At 41.0% G+C, this 24,554-nt stretch overlaps 1 protein-coding gene across 1 annotated transcript in view; it reads left to right on the forward strand.

Moving 5' to 3' along the window:
- The first annotated feature begins 1,110 nt into the window (after window positions 1-1,110).
- Window positions 1,111-24,554, forward strand: part of ANO2 (anoctamin 2) — a 248,227-nt gene continuing 224,783 nt past the window's right edge. The window contains exons 1-3 of the mRNA XM_086762472.1: window positions 1,111-1,147; window positions 7,629-7,813; window positions 10,716-11,108. Coding sequence (XP_086618598.1) covers window positions 1,129-1,147; window positions 7,629-7,813; window positions 10,716-11,108 — 597 coding nt within the window. The 5' untranslated portion in view covers window positions 1,111-1,128. The remainder of the gene's footprint in view (window positions 1,148-7,628; window positions 7,814-10,715; window positions 11,109-24,554) is intronic.

Raw genomic sequence — 24,554 nt, forward strand, 5'->3', positions numbered from 1 at the left:
AAGTACCCAGTTAAAATTTGTCCAGATTTTAAAGCAGCACATGTATTTCTCAACTTTGCTGGGAAAGCTTTACAGCACCCAGTCCAAGTTTTGGGACACAACAACCCTACTGCTCCCTATATAAACTCAGTATCTTTGATAGCTTGGGCACAGTGCATCAGTACATCTCTCTGTGATATAAAAACCTGCTATTCGTACTGGTCACGACACAGTGTGTGATCCTAATTCGCAGGCTAGTAGTAATTTATTCAGCCATTGACTAAATCAATTTCCCCCTCTCACACATGAGAAACTGTTGTAGTGTCATAAATAGGCTAAAAGAAGAAAAATATTTGAATTCCAAATAAGTACACCTCCCTCCAATTATCAGCAGCAAATAAAAGTGCTTTCTTGGATGATACTAGTCATCAACAACTTTTCTTCCTAATACATTGTTTAAATTGTAAGGTTGAAGGCTAAGCAGGATCCATCACCTGTTCTGATTAGACAGTTGATTACAAGATAATCCCCTGAATATTTCATGGAGGAATGACAGCACAGCATCCAGGCAGTAAGGTAACTCGAGCAGTTGAGATAGAGCCTTATTAAAAAGGTTTCTGCACTTACCTCCTACCTGGCAGCACTGTGAAGCTTTGCAGATTTAAAGACACTCTTCCCCACAGAGACCGCCTCCAAGATAGTCTAATCCTTGAATAATAGTGTTTTTGGACAGAGCTGGCTCTGTTGTAGAACCATGGTTTTGCATTAGCTGTTTTTCCTTCTTCTCCTCCACTCCCTCTCCACTGCCTTCTGTGGAGCTAGGACAAAATATGCCTGTTGTTATGTTGAGGCATTATGGAGCATGAAGACAAGATGCTGAAGTTCCAGCAGAGAAGTGCCATGGCCTCTCAGGTCATGGGAGTTTTGCCTTTTTCCCTCTCTTTCCTCCATGATGGTAATCACCAAAACAGAAGGTCTTGCTAATTAGCTTCAGTTTGTGGTTTGCTTAAAGCAGGATCAAGCCAGGATGAAAATAGCTGCTACTGCTGTTCACTACTTAAGCCAGTGCAGAAGCAGATTGTGCACATGATCAGCATAGCCACATCCTATTAGCACTGACATTAACTTCCAGACAAATCTCCAGGCAACATGGAAACACACACACCCGGTAAGTTTATTCTCTGCTTCATTCTTAATTGCTGCCTGTGAAGTTGAATAGGTGGAAAAGGGGTGGGGAACAGATAAAAGAATACTTTGAAAGGACTTCTGTGTCTTCTTTCAGGACATTTTCAAAAAAACAAATTAAAAAAAAAAAAAGAAAACTCTGTGGCCCAGGTTACATACAGACAGCTCAGATATAAAATACACAGAGTTAACTTATTCTGAAGCCTCAGAAGTACAGCTGTGGGTCAGTGCTGTGATCCATGTGGAAAAGACAATTGCTAGGCAAATGCCTTGTGCTGGACTTCTGCTTTTTCCATCTGCATTTGCCTTATTGCATTGCAACTGAGGGGGAGAAAGCAATATCCTTTTTTTCAGAAGACAATGTGCAGCAGTCAGCTTTCAGCTCCCATACACAAGGAACAAATCTGCTCAGTGCATATAAGTTTTTGTCCAAGTTCTCAGTGTACAAGTTTAGAATAACATTCAGTGCTGGTCTTGTGTCACTATTGCTTTAGTGCTACAGTCAAAAAGCTCTGTGGTTGTTTCCATGTTATCTCATTGTTTCTGGGGCTGTTGCTCTGCTATGAGCTCTGAACTATCATGCAACTCACCAAATCCTGCTGTTTCTGTGCTCTCCCATCCAGTCTCCTTCCTAAAATTATTTGCATGTTAGACCACAGTGTGCAAAGAGCCATTAGATTTAATACCTACTGCTGATCTTTGTTGAGTTATTCCAGTGTCCTTTTTCTATCCCTTATCCTTGAATGGGGGGGGGGGTTAGTCTGAGATATAATTTACGCTTGAAAAATCAGGTAATTTCTGTAATCTTTACATTTTTACTAGGACTAAAAAAAAAAAAAAAAGGAGAAGAGTCTGAAATTATACACACAGTTGTATTAAATAGATACAGATCCATTAAGTCTTCAGTTAAAGCAAAGTGTCATAAGGCGGCTCAGGTTTTTGTTTTATACATACAGTTCCCACATCTATTTCCACAGCTCTACTGTTTCCTTCATTCTTGACCATTCATGTTCATCGCCTTCCACCATTTAAGAGACTCTCTGGCTCACGGTGTGTGCCAGAGGTGAGTAAGCATCTTGGTTACCTCAGGTGCATTCTTCCTGCTCCTAATGCCGGAGGTCACGCCTCCTGTGTGCAAGGGCCTACCACAGGAGAGCAACCACAGGTTTCTACACTTGTGTCTGTGACCATAGCTATTTAGGCCACTCAAAGCCCACAAGAGACTTAACTGGCTGAGTCCAAGGCCAGCTGCCTTCACTGATCAGAGCTGCTGTGAAGAAAGCTGGAAGTGAGCTGCCCCCCTTTCTCTTGGGAGCTGCTTTTAAGCCGAGGCTTTGCTGCTCACCTCGTGCTGCATTACATCGCAGCTGAGGTACCTCTGTGCCCAGTCTCAGACCTTCACCAGTCTGTCCCTGACCCCAACCTAAAGGCTCTGCTTCCTGGCTTGACATTGGACCTGCCTTGTCACTGCTGCCTTGATGGGGTATCACTGAGCTGTGTCCAACACATCTCCTTTCCTCTCCACTTCTTGCAGCTGGGCTGGGCCGACTCAGGCCCAGACGGCTGCCCAGCAGGAGGCCAGAGGGTGAGGGCCGCAAGGCCCACAAGGCTCATGCCTCCCCCTCTCTGCACCCCCTTCAGCTTCTTCGCATCTTTTTTCTTTTTTTTAATTTTTCCTCTTCTTAAAATACATTATCGCAGGCAACATTCCATCACCAACTGTCTTGGCCCTGGCCGTCGGCAGGTCCGCCCTAGGCCCAGCTGAGTCCACTGAACAAAGGCAAAACTTCTAGCAGAAGCTGCCATCATAGCCACCCCACCCCCCTCTCTCCTCCACTAAACAAAACCAACACAGGGAGAAAGAAGTGGAGCTACAAGAAGAAGACATCACTGCTTAGGTTTGCCACTTCCTGCCTGTTCCTACACAGCTGAGTTTCCACCAAGAGACAAGGGATCCAAATTTGCATCCTGCAGTTTGAGTGCTTATATGGTACCTCTCAAACTGCAGAGGGACAGGCAAAACCCACCTATGAGAGGTCCTGGTTAATGCCTTTGACAGCCTAGGGGCACCTGCCTTTCTAGACCCCATTCCAACATTCAGTTTGAAACACCATGCCCTGAGCCTCTAGGACATTCAGTGAGGAGAATCTCTTTGGTAGGAATCAGTATCTCAGTTCTAGCCCTTTACATGCAGCCTTACTTAAGACCATCTCCCCTGTTCTTTCCAGCCTCCTGAATATAATCAGAGAAGAAATACTCTTTATAGAGAGAACTGTCTAATGCTGAGTTTAGTTATGGGACTAATTTTAGTAGGAGGGGTTAAGCACTCAGGGACTAAACATCTAAATAGTTCTTAAGTCAACTTGAAGAAGGAAATGGATATCTGAAATTTAATGGTCAAACTCTATCTTCTTTTATTCAAATAAGGAGTTTGAGAACACTGCCCTAATCTAAAATACATTTAATGAAATCTACTGGAACTTTTCCTTCAAGTAATATTGAATAAAGAATGGATTTCCTGTATAAAATTTTATTCCTAGACATTTCCTTTGGTAGCCTGTTTCCTTTAAGTTTGACCAAGGCTTATTTAATTAACATGCATTCCCTTGTGTCTAAGACTCTTGAATTGAAATACTAAATGTTAAGCACAATTTTGAAGAGACGAGGGATGGCAGCTTAAAAAAGAAAATTGCAGTATGATGAAAATACTTGCATACTTACACAGGTGTGACGGGCTGTATTGAAATCAGAAGCTCTACATGTTCATGACAAGTCATTAGCTTAGTGGGAATGTAAAGAACATAGGCATAACTGTGGTACATCTTTTTGTTTATACTTATCTCCTTTAAAGAAGATATATTTAAGTCCAGCTGCATAGAAACAGTAAACTCAAGTAGTTCTTTTTCATATTGACTTGGAGTGTGGAAGGAATAACAAGTTTGCCAAACAATGCTCCTAAGTTGCAGATATTTTGAATAGCCGGGCTTGCAGAGGAGCCTGTGTGAGTATAGGTATGGGTCTCACTGTGCAGTCCATTTGTGATACTTAACTGGATAGAGAGGAAGACAAATGAAAGCAGGCCAATGTCTGTGCCCTGAGTGGCTGAACTGTTTACAATGCAGTCTGCAAGTAGTTGTGCCTATGATAATCTGACCATCTGGACCACTCAGATTGGGTAATTGGCTGTTAGTCAGGATTTCACACAGAGCTCCTAATTAAGTAGACTCCCTTAATGCATATTTCACAAGCATTATGGTCCTTTAATACACCCTCTCAGTCCCTCCACTTTTGGAAGTATGTGCAGCTTCTTCATCATTGCACTTTAGACAAGGAATTGGAAACTCGACTGATGAGGTCGATTGGTGCATGTGCAGCCAACCCTTAAGCTGACAAAAAGCCAAAGCAAAGGAGTGCAGAGAGACTGAGAGAACCAGTAAATGTCTAATGGCTGTGAATTGGCACTGGAACTAGAGCTGGTCGCTGAGCTCTGTCCTGGAGACGTCTTGTCCATGGAAGCATTTGCAACTTCAAGAAGTTTGACCAGAGAGAAGGCTCCCAGGCTATTTTTTTTTTCTAGAATACGCATAGCTCTGAATATTTGCTTTCCAGGTTGAAGTCAAGATTCACTCTACTGCTGTTCTCTGAGTGTTTATATATAAATATGTATGTGTGTGTACCAAAGCTATGCATGTGTGTATGTATGAAAAAATTATATATATATATGCACATACATACTACACACAGCTTGTTTCTATCAATACTAATTCCTCTAGAATATTTACAGAATGGGAACACATAAGGCCAGATGTTGTAAAGGCTTACAGGGTAGAATGAGGTCAGGCAGCATCTGAAGCAGAAGCCCCTTAGGTGCTGCAGTACCACAGGCAAGCACTGTCAAATGTGGAACTCATTCAGAAAAAAAACATTTTGGTTCAGTCAGTTTGATTTGGGAAGATGAAAAGCTTTTGAGAGAACAGGAGTCATCCAAATTCAGACATGGAAACTGCATTTCTATCAAAAAACTTATTCGAACTGGAAGTTGCTGTCTCACCTGCTTACCAATCTTAACCTCAGGTTCATGATGCAGATTCTGAAGGCTGAGTAGCATAGTGGAAATGAAATAATTTTATTATAAATGAACTGCAGTGTTTTTTTTTTTTTCCTAGGCACAGTTAAAATGACTGGGAAGAAAAAAAGGCTCTTTAATTGACTGTGCAAAGGTCTTGTGAGATATCCCAGGCTTAGTCTGAAAATACTGGAGAAACACTGCGTGTAGCCTTGGGAATGAAACCTTCACTTATTAATTATTTTCATTGGAGTTTCCCTTGTGGCATCATTATGTGCTTCATTAAAGTAAAGCAAGTGCAAGTATCCTTGAGAGATCAGAAAAGGAAGGCTGGTGAGTCAATCTACTGTACTGCTCAAGTGCTGCAGGACTGTAATTTATTATTGATAGGCAACATAAGAATAATCATGACACTTAAGGGTAAGGTCTGCACGTTTCCTTACTTAGCATTTTACTGGCTCCTCTCTTAGCACATGATTGTAGGTAAGTAGATTCAGCCTGCATAGAGGGCATAGAAGATCAGCAGTAGGACACAATGTCTGCCTTAGACTCTTGGAAAAAAAGAAAAGGATTCCATTAAATAAGGGGGAAATATAGCTTCAAGATTTTATTAATACATATACACACAACATCCCCCACTTACCCCCGAGGAAAAAAAAAAAAACCAACAAAAAAACCCAAAAAACAAAAAGAACAACAACAACAAAAAAACCCCAACACCACAGTTTTGCTATCACCATCTGTAAGAATAGATCCTTCTAGATTTTCCTTGAATTATTTGAACATTATGATCACTGCATAGCTCTAAGTTTCCTGCATACAGACACTTCCTTCAATGCTCTGTCTTTTGAGATACAGTGCAAGGTGTTTCTGCCACCAGTTGGCTGTTTCAGCAATGCAGAAGAAATGCCTTCCCTCTTCTTGTCTTCATCACTGTGAGGAAGTTGTGGAGGAAACTGGTCAATTTTTCCAGCGGTTTCTTGTGGCAGAGAAGGGTGAAATCACTTACAACAAAGTGCAGCAAATCTCATAGGACAGTTCCTCCTAAACTGCAAAGTAACTATGCTGTTTAAGTTTCTTGTTTCCTTAGATGCAAGGTGAAGATGGGGGACGAGAACTACAGCATTACTCGGATTGCCTAGTAAGAAGGCAAGAAGAGATGCTACGGATGTAGTGTTTCCCTGGATATATAGGAGCTGATGAATGTTCCAGTTATTTCTTCTTCCTGGGGAAGACAAAAGTCCTGACTGGAGAGTCATGGTGCTTTGTCTCTTTAGTGGTAGCAGGACTAACTACATGGGCAGATGGGTCTGCTACAGCTGTGTCCTCTTTCTAGTAGAAAACACTCATGCTTGAAGGACCAAGCCATAGTTTTTCACCCCAATAAGCTTTCAAAATTTCTTTGAGAAAATATAAATCAACCTCATTTCAGTTATGGTACCACTAGAGGGGGGAAGAGTATGAAGCATAGGTATGTTAAGAGAATTTCTGTACCCATTACTTTTTATCATCATTTTTTTTTCCCCACTGTGTTACTGCGTGTGTGGGATTGGCTTTCTGCATTTCCAACCTGTGACCAAGCATTCTTCTCATATCCTGTTGTTGCTGTACATTGCTCTATGTATATAGCTAACCAATGATGCTGGTGGTGAACAAGGAATGGCATGTAACTCTCCACTCCCTCATCCCCTCCGTTATGCTGCATTGTAACCATGTAATTTGTCAATACAAGAGATAGGGAACATGTCTGAAAGTAAAGACATTAGTCCCTCAAGCCAAAACATGTAGGCATAAACTTAGATGTACTTTATGAGAATTTCACACCATTACACATCCAAAAGTTAAGAGTTCTTAGTGGAGAAAGAAACTTCTGGCTAATGGTCAATCTATACCTTAGCCCACTAGATTTGGTCACATCACACTAGAACTGAAACACAATCCATTTCAGGTCTAGTTATAAGCCATAAGAAAATGTGACTCATTTTATTTCTGGTGATTTGGCTTCCACCTGGCATGAATGCTGCACCCAGAGAACCTGGACACAGTCACTTAAGACAGACAGCTTGCTCATGTCCTGGCGGGTGTTTAGCTAGCTGCCAAACACAGACTTTCCAGCTCCTAACCTGGTGACTGAAGTGCAGGAGTACAAATGCTGTGGACCAACCAGTATAGTACTGAGTTAAGTGCAGTGTTGTATCATTGTTCCCCCTTCCTCAGCAGTTCACATAGGTAAGTAAGTACCTGTTGTTACTCTGCAGTTGTATGCACCCCTCTCCATTTACTGAAGCGCAGCATCTCAAGGTGAATAGTGCCTCTTAACTGCAATATTTCCCATTCCTTTAGGAAGCTACCTGCACAAAACTTGCTTTATATAGCAATACTTATCTCCTATTTTCAGACTTTCCTCTAGCCTCCCCTCACCCAACTCTGAACAGAGAGAAGACAGTAAAATCAGCAAGGGACTCTTTTTCAGCATACAACAGCAAATACCTCACAGTTCCTCAAAACCGGACTTCCTCACATAGCAGCACAGTCAATGGAGCTTTTGAAGCACCGAGCTGTACGGAGTCCTTCAGCAGTTCTGTAAGTAGGATTTTATGTTCATTAACTTACCTCTGATGCCTTTGAGATGAGGAAGAGGCTTGCAGCAGGGTGAACAGAACACAGTGCACTCCTCCTATGTGTTAGGCAAATCCACACTGTACTGAAAAAAGTGTCGATGCAAGTAAACAGATACTACAGCCTTAGGTAGTTCAGTAAGCTCTCTTAGTGTACAGCAAGAAATAATTGCTACTGTAGTAGTCTCACCAAGCTTTTCTTAATTATTTACTTTAGCCAAAATCCTTCGGAGCAGGAATAGGGGGGTTGCCATTACTTCTACTGTAGAAAGGTTGATGACTTAATTGGCTATCCCGGCACAAAACCTGGGCCAGCACATACCCAGGTGCTAGCGTGGGCTGGATTGGAAGGTGGAAGTGTAGTGTAGCTGTGGTCTTCAAAGCTGAGGTGTTGTTAGAGGAGACACCTTGTGGGCTATGTTTGTTATGATATACTGCCTGTTAGAGGACTAGAATAAAATTGTCATGACATGCTGATCCTACCTTCCTATTTTCTTATTGCTATGTGTGCTGGCTACTTATCTTGGAAATGTCAAGTAGCAATGAATGTGGGACTAAAGATGGTGATTTAAATCACTGGTTCTGACTTTTACAATGGCTGTGAGAGAGGAAGAGAGAAAGATCTTGATAGTTGCTTCAGTGACGTTTTGGAAATTGCAACTTATTTATGTTTCTCCATGATAAGGTCTTCTTGTGTCAGAATGTAACATGGTGAGGAAAGCAGTGGAAATTTAGGGCCAGAAAATGTCCTGAATTAAACTTGGGGTAATTTTGAGTTGTTTTCTGTGCAATCGACACACATAATAATGGGGATGGCACTTTGCTGCCAAGAGCGAGGAAAAGAGTCAACAGAGAGGGAGGAAGAGAGAGGCATTGTTGTATCTCCTCATCCTATTATTCTGTGTAACTCCAGCAACATCAAATGTTGCTATGGTGCTCTCTCAGGTGGCTAGGATGTGGCAGACGGCTACGCACAGTAACAAACAGGAAAACCTCTTAGTGACTTTTCTTGTTCTCCAACCTCCTTGTTCCCTCTCCTGCGTTTTGTTTGTGCTTCTCATTTCTGCCCACACTCATCAGTAAGGGAAAAGGGGATGCTTAGAGCTCATCTTCTTTAGAGTCAGCTAATGCATTGCATTGTGTCAGTGACCTGGTGGTGGTGACGTCATTATTTCTGCGCTATATAGTGCGAAACTCTTTGGAAGGGAGACTAGAAATCTACAATAGGTTTTTCTTCACTGTGGCAGAGATGGATCCAGGAGGTTTGCATGGACTGCCTGTGAGTACTACAAGAAAATATATATAACAGGGAAATGGGGAATTGCAATAAAACGCTATCTCCCAAGCAGTTTTATATTCTGCCAGAATGTAGTGCTGAATGTAAGTTTAGATATGCCTAAAGGGACTATATATATACTTTATACATAAAGTGTGTGATAAGTGCAATGTGCAGAACAGATTATTTGGTGATAATTTCGTGAAAGAATGAAGGATGCAGTATGCATAAAAAATAAAGATTTATTAAGTGATATGGTGACTGAAAGCTACTTTGTGGGAAACTAAGTGAAGCAAAGCAGTGAAAAACAAGAATTTGGGAGATATTGGGATATATAATAATCTGCGTATTTATATAATTTATATAATACGTTCAAAAATTTGTGTTGTGTTAACAAATGGGAAAATTGCCATAGAGTATACTGGTTAACTTTACGTTTAGAACTACCAGTGCATGTAATGGAAGGAGAGGTAGGGAAAAAAAGAAATGTATAACTGGTACCTGTGAAGATTTTGCTTGTATAGCCACCTATGGGAACCATAAATGTCTGGAATTAGGTTATGGGCTGATTGGTTTGAATCAAGTTGACCCTATTTGTTTACTTGTATCTAGTTCCCCAGTCACTGGGCGGCTGATGTCACTCTGATGAATGACACTTTAGAGAACTCGGTGAAGGGTTTTAAAATACAGGATTGAGCTGGAAGTGTGGTTGATAACAGGTTTGGAAAACATATGGGCTATCTTAGTGAAAGGCAAGTGAGAATGAATGCCTTACCTTTGGTATCAGAGTTCAACACAGGTGCTGCATAATTGCTGTCCATGCTCAGGGACAGGGGCAGGGGTTAGTACTAGAACAGCTTCACCCCAGAAGGGTTCAGAGAGTGGAGACGAGGAGGCAGGGATGGTCTGAGGGGGCAACTGAGTGCAACGTAGGCAATTTGAATGATTTCCTTTTGCAGTGTTACTGGTCAGTCACACCGTCTTTTCATAATATGTTAAAATACAGGTCAGCTAGCATCACTAGCCATCCATGGGGTATGGTATCTGATCTGGCTCTGATCTCTGGTATTTTCCAAAGAGTTTCATTCCCTTGTACCACACTGAGGATATTTCTCCCATTCTAGCTCAGATCAGTTTCTTCCCTTTCTTCGCTCACATGGTGTTTTGCTTCCCTCCCCTGTTCAGCTTTGCTCTGCAACACATCCTTTCTCATATCCCCATCTGTAATGTGATCCTTATTCTCACTTATCCATCCATTTGAAAATGTGGGTGTCTACTCCTATATGGTCTGTGTGCGTGCAGGACAAAGAGATAGTGTCAGTGTGTGCCTCCATACCTGCCCGTCAGCTAGGTATACCATGTGCTGGGATAAGGTCTTTAGCCACTTTCATTTGTTTATGGTTGGAAGAGGTTAGCGTGACTTAATCTGGTCTGCAGAGTGCACGTTTGTAGGTCATACCTATCCCCAGCTGACATCCAATTTTGACTCTGTGCCAGCTTTACACGCTTGTGTGGAGATAGACCTCAAGCCTGCCTTCCTTTTGGGCACTTTGGCTTTCTTGTCTGTGAGATTTGTGTGTTTCTCTCCCAGATTATAAACAATTACCTAGATGAGACACAAGGAGGGGCCATGGACAAGGAATCCTCGAGTGGCATGCATTTCAGAGACAGCAAGAGAAAGGTCGACTACGTGTTAGCCTACCACTATCGAAAACGCCTTGCTCGGCACCCACTGGGTGGGGGCTCACGGGAGCCAACGCATGGATCTGCCTCCTTGGCCCTGGTTTTGAATGGAGAGACCGGGAAGGGCCATGTGGAGCTGCAGCGGCAGGAGGATGACCAGCATGCCCCGCAGGAGCGGCCGGGGGTGGAGGTGATTGAGCTTGGCCCACTGGACGCCCTGGAGGAGGAGAAGCGGCTGCAGCGGGAGGAGTATGAACGCAACCTGGTGGAAGCAGGGCTGGAGATAGAGAAAGACCCTGAGGTAAGAGGGGGAGACTTGTTCCTTTTGCACGGCAGCGGGTGCCCCGACAGGTAATGGTCGCTTTGGTTTGGAGGTGGCTACGTGTAGGATGTAACCATGGCTGGACCATGCTGGTAGGGCAGCTTAGCAGTGACTGGGTGCCCAGAGCATGGCTGCCCGCTTTCCCTGATGGCAGGGAGACCAGAAGCCCAGCTGTGTCCATGTGTTAGGGCCTGGCTCGACCTAGCCTGCCTTCATTCCTGCCCTTCATTAATGTTAACTGAGAGGCAAATCCCACCTGTGCCATTTCTTATTTTAAAGATAAGAATATGTGCCGCTTTCCTTCTAACACAGCCTTGCTTATTTCCCCACCGTCGCTTCCGCAGCCACAGCAAGTGTAGGCTGTCCTGGAGGTATGTCTCATGGCCAGCTTAAGGAGCTAATCCTGAAGACAGCTTGTCACTGCTGAATAGTAGTTCTGTACTGAACATCCCTGGGTCAAATGCTGCCACCATGGCAAGCACCAATTAGGGGTCTACAGAAATATGTTTTACAAGCGATTTTATACATGCCTAAAATAACGTGTGAAGCCAAGAAGAAGATGGTGGGGGTGTTTCTGTGTTGTTTGGTTCTTACTGCCTGGGAAATACGTGGTTGTTATTGTTGTTTAATGAACTACTGAGTAGCAATTTCAAACTTCAGTAGAAAACATTTCTTTATCTAAATGTTTTTGTGGCACACAGTGAACACACTTTTTGTAATAAAAAATGTGGTTACATTTTAATATTGTTAAAAGGAAGAAAGGCTCTCTTAAGTAATTTGCTGGAATATAAAGTGCTGTTAAGACATTTCTTATGTCCTCAGAATAAGTCAGTGATTTTGAGTGTGACTCTTAGCTTTCTTCCCACCCACATGTAAGTTTTGTGCCATTTCTTCACTCCGCCCACAAAATGAACAGCTCCTATGCTGCAACAGGAGAACCTCCCAGCCTTTAATGTGTTTATTCTCACCACATGTGCGTGATGTTGGATAGTGCTATGGTTGTATCAGCTGCGAGGTGTGGTTTGGTTACTTGACTGCAGTTGGTCAATTGAGCATGGGTCATCCCATGTTGATGTACTGAGGGCTGTGCTAGCCCTCTGGACCTCTTTGAAAGCCGCAAATATTTATATTAATTGAAGGGAAGTCCCTGCTGGGTTCTAGTTTTAGATGCTCTATTGTTTTTATATGAAATTTAAGAAACTTAGGACTTCTTTTCAGAGGTGCTGAGAACTTACAGCTCATATTGCTTTCAGTGCAACCAGTCAACACTTCCAAAACATGGAACAAATCACAGATTGCGTCTGAAAATTTGAGTCTAGCTGACTTGGCATAGCGTACACAGATGAAATCACTGGCAGGAACAGAAAAAAATAGAAAGGCCTTTTGACTCTTGACATTTTCCTTTTTCAGTTTTCTGAGTTGCAGGTGGCTATGGGCTGTATTTCACTGCACAGCCTGGCTGAGCCGTCCTTGCACTGAATAGAAAAAAATGATCTCAGATCCTGATTCTTTTATGCTAAGCACTGGAGTTAAGGTTCAATACTGCTAACACATGACTATCTTACTGCTATGAGTTTTATAACCAAATTGCATAAAACTCATGAGAACATCTGGTTTTGGAGGCTTCTTTCAGTTCTGAATTTCATCAGAACCTGAAAAGTCTAGCAGGAGATTTGGGTTTGATTATTCGACTCATTACTTATCCGAAGTCCAGCTGGATTCAAATTCTCGTTCAGACCTCTTTCAAGGGATGAGGTGTGCTCTTAAATAATATACAAAGCAATAAATGATGCCATAGTGAACTGATCAAGAAAAAATGTTTTGTCATGGTTTTCCTTCTGAAGAGGAAAAGGCTTTTTGTAAATGAACTGGAAAGTTCTGAGGAAATAATATGGTGACCATTTCTTTTATGGGGAAAAAATAATGGAGTTTGGAAATTACAAAAAATGTAGTTCCATCACTTCTTTATCTGCATATGTGTCTGTACATAGTCACTCCTGTCCCCCCAACACACAAGCTGTCTAATCAAAAGGGGAAAGTGTTTTTCCCTCCAGAATCTCCTGATAAACTGGACGTGACTATAGATTATCACTTTTTTTCCATACCCAAGACATGTGGCTTTTACTTCCTTTTCTTTTTATAACTTCATTGTTTTTTTTTCTGTTAGTTAACTTCTGTTAAAACACGCTGAAGCTGCTGTCTGTTGTATTGCTGTGAATTTCATAGAACATGCTGATCAGGCACATTTGAAGGGTACAGCTGGCCTTATATGTTGATTAAAATTGTATGTTGAGCTGATATGAGAACAACTTCTGATTTTAGTCCTGTCAAAAATATGTGTATATAGGTTCATTAAACTCAGAACAGTCTTAATCACAGCATGCTGTATTTTTCATGTATAAACAGGGAACTTTCAACTATCACATTTCTAGTGGTTTACACTGAACATGCATGTTTGGATTTTTTTTTTTTTTTTTTGTGTTTCGATGCTGGAATAACAAGTGTATCTTTTTGTTATAGTATTATTGGAAGTTGAGATATACTCTCTAATACATATCTCACTCTTGTCATATGTTCTGAACCAGGTCCTAACATGAGTCTGATCTCCTGCTCAGAGGGCTGGCTGCAAAGGTAACTCAAAACAGTCCTCTCTGCTGCAGCTCTTATATAAGGGATTCCACTTTTGGACCCTTGGGTTAGAGCAGGCCCTGGTTTCTCTAACTTATGTCACCTGTGTATGATCTTGCAAAGAATATCCTGGACACAACCTCTTTCCTGAAACAGCAGCAGTTTTTATTTGAAGTAGTAGGAATAGAAAGGAAGAGGGCAAAAGGCTATCTGTCTGTGGTCTTCAATTAAAGTCTCTGCACTGCCCTTTCTAGGTGGCCTATAGTAGCTAAACAGCTGAAAAAGTTATCTTTGATAGGACCTATGCAGTTCTGGTTCTTGTTAATCTCATTACTTACAAAACAACAACAACAAAAACCCACAAAAACCCCAAACAAAATTAAAAAAAAGGGATCAAGCCATTGTCCTCTTTTCACTGATATTGTAAGAGTCATGAAGGATATATTCACTGAGTAATACAGGTGATTCAGCATTTAATAACTTCTAAGGACATCTGTCTTCTTGTGTGTGGGAAGTTACTTAATCTATGATCTCGGTTAACCCTACTTTGTAAAGACTGTAAGCTTGATTAACCTAAATGAACTAAGCACAGCATCTTTTGCATCAGACTACTTAGTCTACTAACCTCACAGGATATTTGAGTTTTTCTAGAAGCTGCTTTTGTAGGCTAAATTATTTAGCCATCAGAAAGTTTATCTCTAGCAACATAGGATAGCATTAGGCCAATGTAAAAATTATTTCTACAACTGTCTTTTTGAAAGAGTGGGAATGTCCATAATATTAATATCTTTGTTAACAGATGATGTTAATAGGGTTGCTATATGCTGAATAACTAGGGACAAACACCTTTCTCATTTGCATTGTCAATTCATCGTGTTAAAGAATAGAGACAAGAAAATAAATGAAGATCAATAATTTGTATATGGAGAGGGGAGTATTACTTTTTTGAATATGTGAAAAATAGACAAGATTATGGTCTGTCTCCATATCCACCCAGTTATTATTTGTGAATTAAGGAATTTTTTACTCGTTTTCAACTTCCTTATAACTTTCTATCATTTGTTATTGCTGTCCTCCAGAGAAACCTTGTTCTCTCTTACTATAACCTTCTTGGGTTTTTCAGTGCTTCTGGTTTTATTTTGCATGTCTAAGACAAAGTGCACAATGAAGACAATGGGTGTGAAGTTGAATGTTAAAACTTTTTCCTCTCCGATATGACATTGAGTATCCATAATAATGGGTGGTCGTAATGAGATTTAACAACCTTCTTACCATGCTCCCTGGTAAAGTTATAGCTGATCATAGCATATATTCATGGGTTACAACAATACTGCCACCATCAACTTTCAATCTTGATGTTCTATGTGTGAGAGGCCACAAGTGCCAGATCAAGTTTAAGGAGCTCTTTGGCTGGTTATCTTCTCTTCAAATCAAAGCATTTGGAGGGTCCAGTGTAGCCTGTACCCATGAAAATAATGGAATTAGCATAAATTAGGGTTATGTGGAAGTGATATTTGGTGGAAAGAGTAGCACAGAAGAGGAAACTCCCTGTTCACATCTGATGACAGCAGCATAGCAACACAGAACTACTGTTTTGCATAGCTTACTATCAGTAAAAATAATGTTTGCATCTGTGACTGGTCTATTTGACCAGTCTATGAAGTTAGATAAAATAAGCCTGGTGTTGACTCTTGCATGTGTATGTAGAATTAGCTACCATGTATTTTACAATATTACATATATAGACCCCACTAATACAGATCCTGTAAACACTTATGCTAATCTGCATAGCGTTAAGTATTTGCAGCATTTGTTTCCTCTGCTTCAAAGTAACACAATCAAAAGTACAGTAAAACTCTTTTGCCAAGATGTCCATGCCAGAACCTAGATTCTTCGGCACATCTTTGTAAGCTGCGAAGGAATGCCAGCAGGTCACATTTACCCTTGTGAGCTAGCTGCCAAAGCCATGACAGTCATCTCTAAATAAACCCTATTTAACACTAGGAACACAAGTCAAATTTTGCATCGGATGCACAAAGAATTGCCTGAGATAGGGCCACCTTAAGAGTACCCTCAAATATTACAACACCTTGATTCCCAGAAAGGGTAATAAATATCACTGATATTGCAGGCAGTTCTTGGAGTTGGATTTTTTTTTTTTTTTCTTCTGTTCCTCGGGAACCTGTATTTCATCTAATGTGGAGCACCAGTAGTTCACTTAAATTTGAATTGTACTGCTGCTTTAATGACTGTAAATGCAACATATACTGTATTCAATTAGTATTATGTATGGCAAAGCACAATAGGAATACTGGAGATGCACCTTGGCATTCTGACAAGGTAGGATCATTTTCCAGCACATTGGAAATGAAATGTACTTTGCTAAATAGCATTTAGGAGACAAGAATATCTTTTAAGGGGAAGATGACAATGATTTTAAAACTAAGTCTAAATTACCCTCCAGGAAGCTCATCTAACTTGGATTTTAGAGCTAGCATAGTTTTAAGTATGTCTCATTAAACTCTATTGGCTACGTTACACTTTGAGGCAAGGAAGTCCTTAAGGTCCTCAGTGTAGCAGCTTATGCCGTACTGTTGATAACAACACTACTGATGATGGTGGTTGTGACTAAATTTTTCTGCTTGATATTCCAAGACATGTTTTTGAATTTTTGTGAAAAAAAAAAAAAAACGCAAACCTAAAAGCCAAAACGAACAAGCAAACCTCTCCCCCAAAACCCCAAGCCCAAACAACCTCCACTCCCAAACCAACAAACCACGCCCCTCCCTGGCCCCAACCTGAACCAAACAAAACGTTATAAATACTGCAGCTAGATTTTTATCTATGGGATTAAATTGCACTGTTTTGTCACACTAAGCTGCTCCCCATTTGCCAGTGTGAGAAGTCTTTGTCTTTTATCGGCTGTAACAGACAGGAGTAGCCAAAATAATATCATAGTAAAATATTTGAGGCAGAGGGGTTTTTTCTCTGTCCCCTGCTATACCCACCTCTAGCTGATGATGCTTTTGTTGAGCAGTGCCATCCATGTTCTTGCTATATGAGTTTATTTCTTGGGTATGCTATATTCCCTAAAATCACATTTATTTTATATGTAGCTTATTTTAATGTTAATACTTTTCATTGTGAAAAAGTGGAATTCCAATGGCCAAGAGTTTAATTTATTTGGATAGACCTTTTTTCCTTGACAAAACTTTTTTTTTCCATATAAAATATTTCAACTTTTAGTTAAAAGGTTATGGGTATTACTTAATTTAGTAGTAATTAAGAGCCTGAAAATTATTTATTTTTCCAGAATCTGTCAATGTGATTTGCAGATAATTCCAATAAAAGAATCTGATGTCCTTAGTACAAGTGACATCTTGCAGGTACTCAGTGTGAATGTTACAGTTGTCTCAAAATGTTCATTCATCTAAAGTGCAGAGGAAAGCTTAATAGTAGCTAATATTAATTTTAAAAGGATAGGGAAATTCCGTATGAGACCAAGACCTTTATCCATGTTAATGAATTCTTCCTGAAGCCAATGAGAATGCATACAGAGTAATGCAGCACTGGATGTGGACTGGGGTCCTTTGTGCTCTAGGTCTTTGGACTTTGTATTTCACTCTGTCTTAGTACAGCACTCAGAACAAGGCAATACTTCTTTGTAGGCCTCTTAATGTACTAATTATATAAATATTTGATGGCTATTTTTCAGCGACTCTAGTTACAGAAGCATTAATTAGCTAAAACATGTTCTGCTCCTGTATGTTACTTATATGGGGCTGAAATGTAATACACAGCTCTTACAAAATTAAAGTTGAACAGGCAAGGCAAGGTTTTCAGTGATAGTGAAGTGGACATGATGAAAATATAGGCAAATTGATTAACTATTTAAGAGGAAATTATGTCTCAATTTCAGAGAGGATTTTGGAGTAGCCCCATGGGTGTTAGGTGTGGTTCAATCAGTATTAAAATAATGATCCATGATAGCAGGTAGGTAGGTAGAATGACTGTGCTGTCAAAGCTGAAAATTCTATGCTATGAATCCTCTGGTGTTTAAGGATTGTGTTGTGACTTGAATAGATGAATGGGCAGACAGACTCTCTCTGTGTATTTTAATTAACATCCAGACACTTAATGCTCAGCTATTAGGTACCTTAGTCAAAATGACTTTCAAGGGATTTAGAGAAAATTTAAGAATTGTACAAAAATAGGCCTGTATTTAAAGTTATAGAGCTCTTGGGCCAGCAATGGTAAATCTCATCAATCATCTGCAGGATGTGAAATGGAGGCATCAATATCTTGAATTTCAGATGATTGTAGATCTGGGGTGTGCATTCTGGGGATATTTACAGTGGGAGCTGGGCAACAAGCATCCTTTTTCTACATATATATTTTATATAATGCTGTTTCTATCAGACTTTCCTGGTAGAAATGGCAAATAGCCTCCCAGATTTGTGTCTCTATTTCACTGTATCCTGTGTTGAGTTTTGTCATCTGCTGGAGGACCTAATTCAATTTCTACAAACTGCTAGGTAGATGAGAAGCCCACAGAAATGGCTTATGCACTTCGGCTAGGGCACAGCAGGGAGAGGGACGCTTGTAGGTTAGGAGATGAAAAGTAACAAAATCAACTGCTTGGCTTGTTCATAGATGAATCAATGAAAATATTTTTTAATTATCAGTGGTCTTGTTTGCATCAGAAATTTTAATCTGCAAATTAAATCCAGGGAGACAACTTGAAGAGCAATACAGGAAGCCCTGAGGGATGCCACACTGCACTGATGACGCTGCTGCAGCTAGAGTGCCTGATCACTTCTGCATTTCTGCTGATTTAATATTTGCTGTGTAATTTTGTTATTTTTTGGAGGCATTGCCTCTTAGTCATGTTTTCACACCCCATGCAAAGGAAAGCAGGGAGGTCTGCATGGAATTCCTTTGCATAAGTGAGAGGTGTTGAGAATTCTGCCTGAGAGAGGATGTAACACTGTAGATAAGTGCTCCCTGGTTTTAATATATTGCTTTTGTATGTACATACGTTCATTTCAACACTATTTTATATTGTTATTAAAAAAGATCTGAGCTAAGATGGTGTCTCTCGTGCTGTTTGGTTTGTATGAAAGCATATTAAAAGGCATCCTCTGTCTGAAAACTCTATGTCTTGAGACAAGAAATGAGAAACAAGGACAACAATGAGAGACAAATTGATTTTGCTTATGTTGATGGAAAAAATAGGGAGTAGGATTTGTTCTTAAGAGACTTATTTATCTATGGAAGATTGAATAGGGTGCGTCTTCCAGTGAGCAGAGACAGCGTTCTCTTGCAGAGCCAGGGAGAGTAACCCAGAGGTGCCATGCCTTCTCACCATAGGACAAAAAACCAGTTTCAAGTGAAGCAGCGAGTAGTTTCTTAGAAAGGGATCTTCCACCTCTGCTACTTCTGTTTTGGCATCTGACGCTGATGGGTATGGAAATGCCTTCACTGTCCTGGATTGTCACAGTAAGCATCAGTTGAGTGTTATTTTTTTTCTCAGCTCACAAATCAGAGTGAAAACTAGTCAATTTTTATGAGATTGACAATGGATACTCTTGAATGCGTTAGCTGGGGGCAAGGATAGAGAAAGAGTTAGAAAGTAGAACTAGAATGTCAGAGAGAGAGAGAGAGAGAGTGCAGAATAATAAAAAACCCCCGCAAGAACATGAAAATAAAGGAAAAATTCTCCCAACCAACCAACCAATGGTACAGTGGCACCTGTGCAATGGGAATGCCATAAAGTGTCATTCAGCAGCTTCTGCCATCTCAGATTTGGGAGTGGATTCCAGCAGAGAAAAGGCTGTGGGGTATCTGACTATGGTAACAAGTCTTTGAAGGATAGGGGAAAAAAACCGACTGTTCGTGTATGTGTGGAGTGAGGGGGTGGAATTTGCTATCCTTTAGCAGATCCAGGGAAATGTAACATAAATAATGACTCAAGCTTGTTGGACTCTTTTCATAGGTTTTGGAATCTTTTAATGTATTCTTGCTTTACGGATGACTCTAATGGCTGTGTGTGTAATTCTGCCCAAAACTAAGTTATTAAAAAGTCTGTTGCTTGTGACATTATGACTAGACAGGCAAGCACATTTCTCCAGGAAGAGAGCCACTATAGAGAAGAAATTACTCCCTTCCAGATGCACAACTAGACATTTTATGGTGTGTATATTTTAGAATGTTATATTGTATATGAGAGGGAGGCATTTTGGAATGAAAATTGGATTAATATTCGAGCCATTAAGCATAGATAGTGGAAGAGTCTTTTAAAGAAAAAAAAAAAAGTATTTTTCCCTTAGAAATCAGAACATCGTCTTCAACACAAAGTGTTTCTTAAATCCTTTGTAGGCCTAAGTTCTAGGCAGGGGCTGAGCTTCACAACTCAGTAGTATTTTGTGTGGATGAGCACAGATTTAGTGGGGGGAAGATGCCATAGAGAGACGGATTAGCTAACTGTCCTGCTTTTACTGCAAGATTACAAGAATCTAAAGATATGTATACATGTAAGTGGATAGAGAACTGAAGCGCATAGTTCACCGCTCTATAAGATGAGTCTGTATAGGAGCTGACAAGGATTCCAGTTTTTGCTTCTGTTTGGACTGTGCTGATGGTGACTGGAGTCATCTATAGCTTGTGTAGCTTGGGGATGCTCTATTATTTTCCAGCTGTCAAAGGATCTGTTTTGGCCACTGGAAACAGCAGAAAAACAACTCTTCTCCAATTACGCTTCTCCAGTTTTCCTGTCTATTTCAAGTATGGCACAAAGTTACTGTGCAAATGTCATGCTACCTGAGAACTCCACCTATTTGTATCACCAGAAGTAGCATTATGAAAGGAAATACTATCTCACTTCTTAACTTTTTCGGTGAAAAGGAGTGGGAGTTGGTCTGCATGATCTGATTTTAGTGAATGGATTTGCAGAGTGACAATGTCATTCAAGGGGAAACAGCAGAAATCTGAAACTACACAAGGTTTTCAAAGGCCTGGCGTATTTTACTTCAATGTAAGAGTGAATATGTCTGATGGTAACAGAACAGAAGGTTCTGAATATTGTTTCTAATTTAAAAAATGTTGAGCATCTAGTTGCTCTTAGCAGTTGGAATTGTTGGATGTATGGTACCTGGGAAGACTGCAGCACTTCATGTTTCTAAAAATAGTTTCAAGAAGCTGACTTTTCAATTTGGTAATAGTTGCATTTATGTTTTCCATTTTTAAGAACAAATAGAAAAGATTCAATATACTGTCATAATTCATAGCCACCATGATGGTATCTGCATTGTTACAATGTTGTTTTGATGCATTCAGAAAACTGCTCACAGAAGTTCCTCGCTCCCTTCCACAGTAACCTGGCAGGTCTATGTAGATGAAGGCAGGGCTGTTGTGGTTCTGCAAGAACCAAGGTCACTTCCTTCTCTCCAGTGTGGTTTGGGCTATGTGCTGTAGCAGATTGTCCCTCAAAGGGACTTGGCTTGATAAGCATTTAACATACCATAGGTTGGGACTTCTGAAAGAGAAAAGACCTTTAGCTACAGCTTAGTCAAACTGAGACTGGTTCCCTGTATCAATCATGGCTCTTCTAATGCCTAAATCCTGAAAAAAAGAAAACTGTGACACATATGCTGTATAGAAGGTTGTAATTGCATTGTTTTCAGCTAGAAGTATCTTTGCCAGTCATTGCAAGATCTTTTAAATCATAGAACAAGGCAAATAATTCAAAACTGTATCACATACTTATTTCTGTTGTTCCAGATCGGCAATTACTTCAGCCTGAATAGAACAACAAGGAAAAAAAAAATTAGCAGAGTGGCATCAGGCTGCACAATTCCCATTAACGTTAATGGGGACTTAGGTGACGAAATCCTCATGCACAGCCCAGAAAATTTACCCTTCAGGGTGAATTCTCATCTTGATACACAGGGCTGATAACTAGTAAGTCTCCCTTATGTGTAAAGGTATGTGCTGATGGTGATAAGCCAAAGAAAAATAATGTAGGAGCTAGATATTGATTTGTGTGTGGTTATTCCAGGTTAGCATTAATGTAACAATGATATCATCACCTGAAAGAAAACCAAAACTATCTGTTTATTGACATTTACTTTAAAAATTTTGATAAAATTATTTATTTTGAACAGGTGTATGGATACTTATTTGTTGGGTTTGTGTGGTTTCTTTTTTTTTTTTTTTTGTTTATGGAGATGGTGAATATGTTTGCTTTAGCTCTGTACTCAAGCTCTATCATCTAGGAATTAATTAATTAGTTCACTGCTGGCTCCTCCCTTCAATTCCTTCATCTCTGTAATCACTTTAGAGCATTACTGAATTCACTAAAAGGATTGAGACCTATATATTATACTTTTAAGGATATTCTTACCGTGGAGTTAGGTAGATGACCTTGGAATTTCATAATACGTCTAGTCATAAAGCAAATGAACAAAATACATTTGTGAGAGAATGAGCTACTGGTAGTTAGGGATAAAAACTGAAGCTATCTAGACCGATACTCGTTATCTTTGGCAACAGCAACTTTTCTAGAGTGAACACAGAGACACCACTTAAAGCATTCTCCTAAAAATGTAGAGGTGGCCATTGTTTTCTGTGAGTTAGTGCCAACATTGAGTACACTGGAAGAATACCAACGTTTTTCTCTTCCAGAGGAGCGCAGTGCACACCTTCAGTCATGGCATCACTTTATCAGCTGGGAGACAGGGAATTTGTCTGCAGGCTTTGTCTACATGTTCACCAAACTCAGTCATTGTTTACCTGGCGTAATTTAGCATCTTAGAAACTGAGAATATATTCAACGTCTAGCAAATATTTAAGCAGAATTCCAAGCTGGCACCTCCAAAGTGCTAGTTCAAAGTACTGTTATTCTTCCTTAATCCCTTAAAAATGGGGAAGGATATCCCTGTCCATCCTATGCTTAGGAGTTTTCTCAAAATCACTCAGAGCCCTAACTCTGCACCCACTGAAAGTGGCCACAGGATTACTTACCTTTTGTAATGCTTTGAAATAAAGTTTAAACTCCAGTGCAGGTTCTGTACATAATCTTTATTTTTTTTCTGAATTTATGTGTAATTGTTTGTATCACTTTCTCACCTTACTTATCTCTCATTACCCTCATTCATTTTTAAGTTGTAAACCCCTGATGCCTGTCTTGAAAACTTCTGGTGTTCCTGCTCTTTTTTCGACCCACAGATTCCACACTTCATTTTAGAGGCTTTGAATAACCACTTTTTGCTTGCCTCTTAACATTTACATGTGTTCAACTGCCACCAAACCTTGTTAGGTAATTGTTGAGTTTAGCCTCGGTTGGGGCCAGACTATGCAGTCTCTCTCACTCCCTCCACCCTCTGAGAGAATAAGGAGAGATAATATAAGAAAAAAAGGCTCGAGGTTTGAGATAAGGACAGGGAGAAAATCCTTAATGTTACCGTTATGGGCAAAACAGACTCGACTTGGGGAAAACTATTCATTTATTACTAAAAACAAAGCAGGATAATGAGACAGAGAACAGGACAACCTCCCCCCACCTCTCCCTCTTCCCAGGCTTAACATTATCTCTACTACCTTCCCCTTCCGAGCGGCCCAATGGGGAAGAGGGAATGAGGGTTATGGTCAGTCCATCACACATTGTTTTACGCAGCTGCTTCATGGTCGGGGGAAGAACTCCCCACATTCCTCCCCTGCTCCATCGTGGGGTCCCACCCATGGGCTGCAGTCCTTCCTGAAATGCTCTGGCATGGGTCATCTCTTCCACGGGGTGCAGTCCCTCCAGAACGGCTCACCCAGCAGGCCCTCCATGGGCCACAGCCTCCTTCAGGCCTCCACCTGCCCCAGCGTGGGGTCCTCCACAGGCTGCAGGTGAATCTCTGCTCCTCTGTGGACCTCCATGGGCTGCAGGGGGACAGCCTGCCTCACCATGGTCATCAACACAGGCTGCAGGGGAATCTTGGCCAGGAGCCACATTACTTCTCCCCCTCCTTCTGAATTCACCTTGGCATCTGCAGCCGTTCCTCTTACAAGAAAAGTTCTTCTCAACAGGCAGGCAGATGCCTCTCAGGATCTTCACATCATCCATCTCATCTCCTCTCCACTTCTTGCAGCTGGGCCGGGCTGAGTCGGGCCCAGTCGGCCGCCTGGTGAGAGGCCAGAGGGTGAGGCCTGCAAGGCCCACAGGGCTCTCTCCTCCCCCTCTCTGGCCCTGCTCAGCTCCTTGACATCATCTCCCCCTTTTTTTTCCCTATTTTCCCCTTCTTAAATACGTTATCGCAGAGGCGTTATCACGGAACATTCTGCTACCAATTGGCTCGGCCTTGGCCAGCAGCGGGTCCGCCCTAGGCCCGGCCAAGTCCACTGAACAAAGGGGAGCAACTTCTAGCAGCTTCCTACCAAAGCTGCCACCATAGCCCCCCCTTACTAAATAAAACCAGAACAGTAATCAAGACAAAGTAGCATCCTAAAGATCGTGTACCTATGGAAGGTCGTTCCACTCCTTCATTGTTCACACTCTGGACAGTGGGACCTAGGAAATTTCATGATATCCTTTGTTATGTAGGTGTACTTTTGCAGGACAGGTCAATACATTGCAATGCCCTGTACCTCTGGCAAGTCTGCTTGCTTGTCACAGGTCTCTGTGAGTTCACTTGAAAACGTTTACTCTCTACCTGCAGTGGCACTGCTCAGCTTTCACAGGTCAATGCACAGGTCAACTGCTTCACCTCACTAGTGCCTGACCTGCTCACCTGTCTCTGGCCTCTGTGTATTCAC

This window comes from Chlamydotis macqueenii, chromosome 1, assembly GCF_036417535.1.
Source record: "Chlamydotis macqueenii isolate bChlMac1 chromosome 1, bChlMac1.mat, whole genome shotgun sequence".
Lineage (NCBI taxonomy): Eukaryota > Metazoa > Chordata > Aves > Otidiformes > Otididae > Chlamydotis > Chlamydotis macqueenii.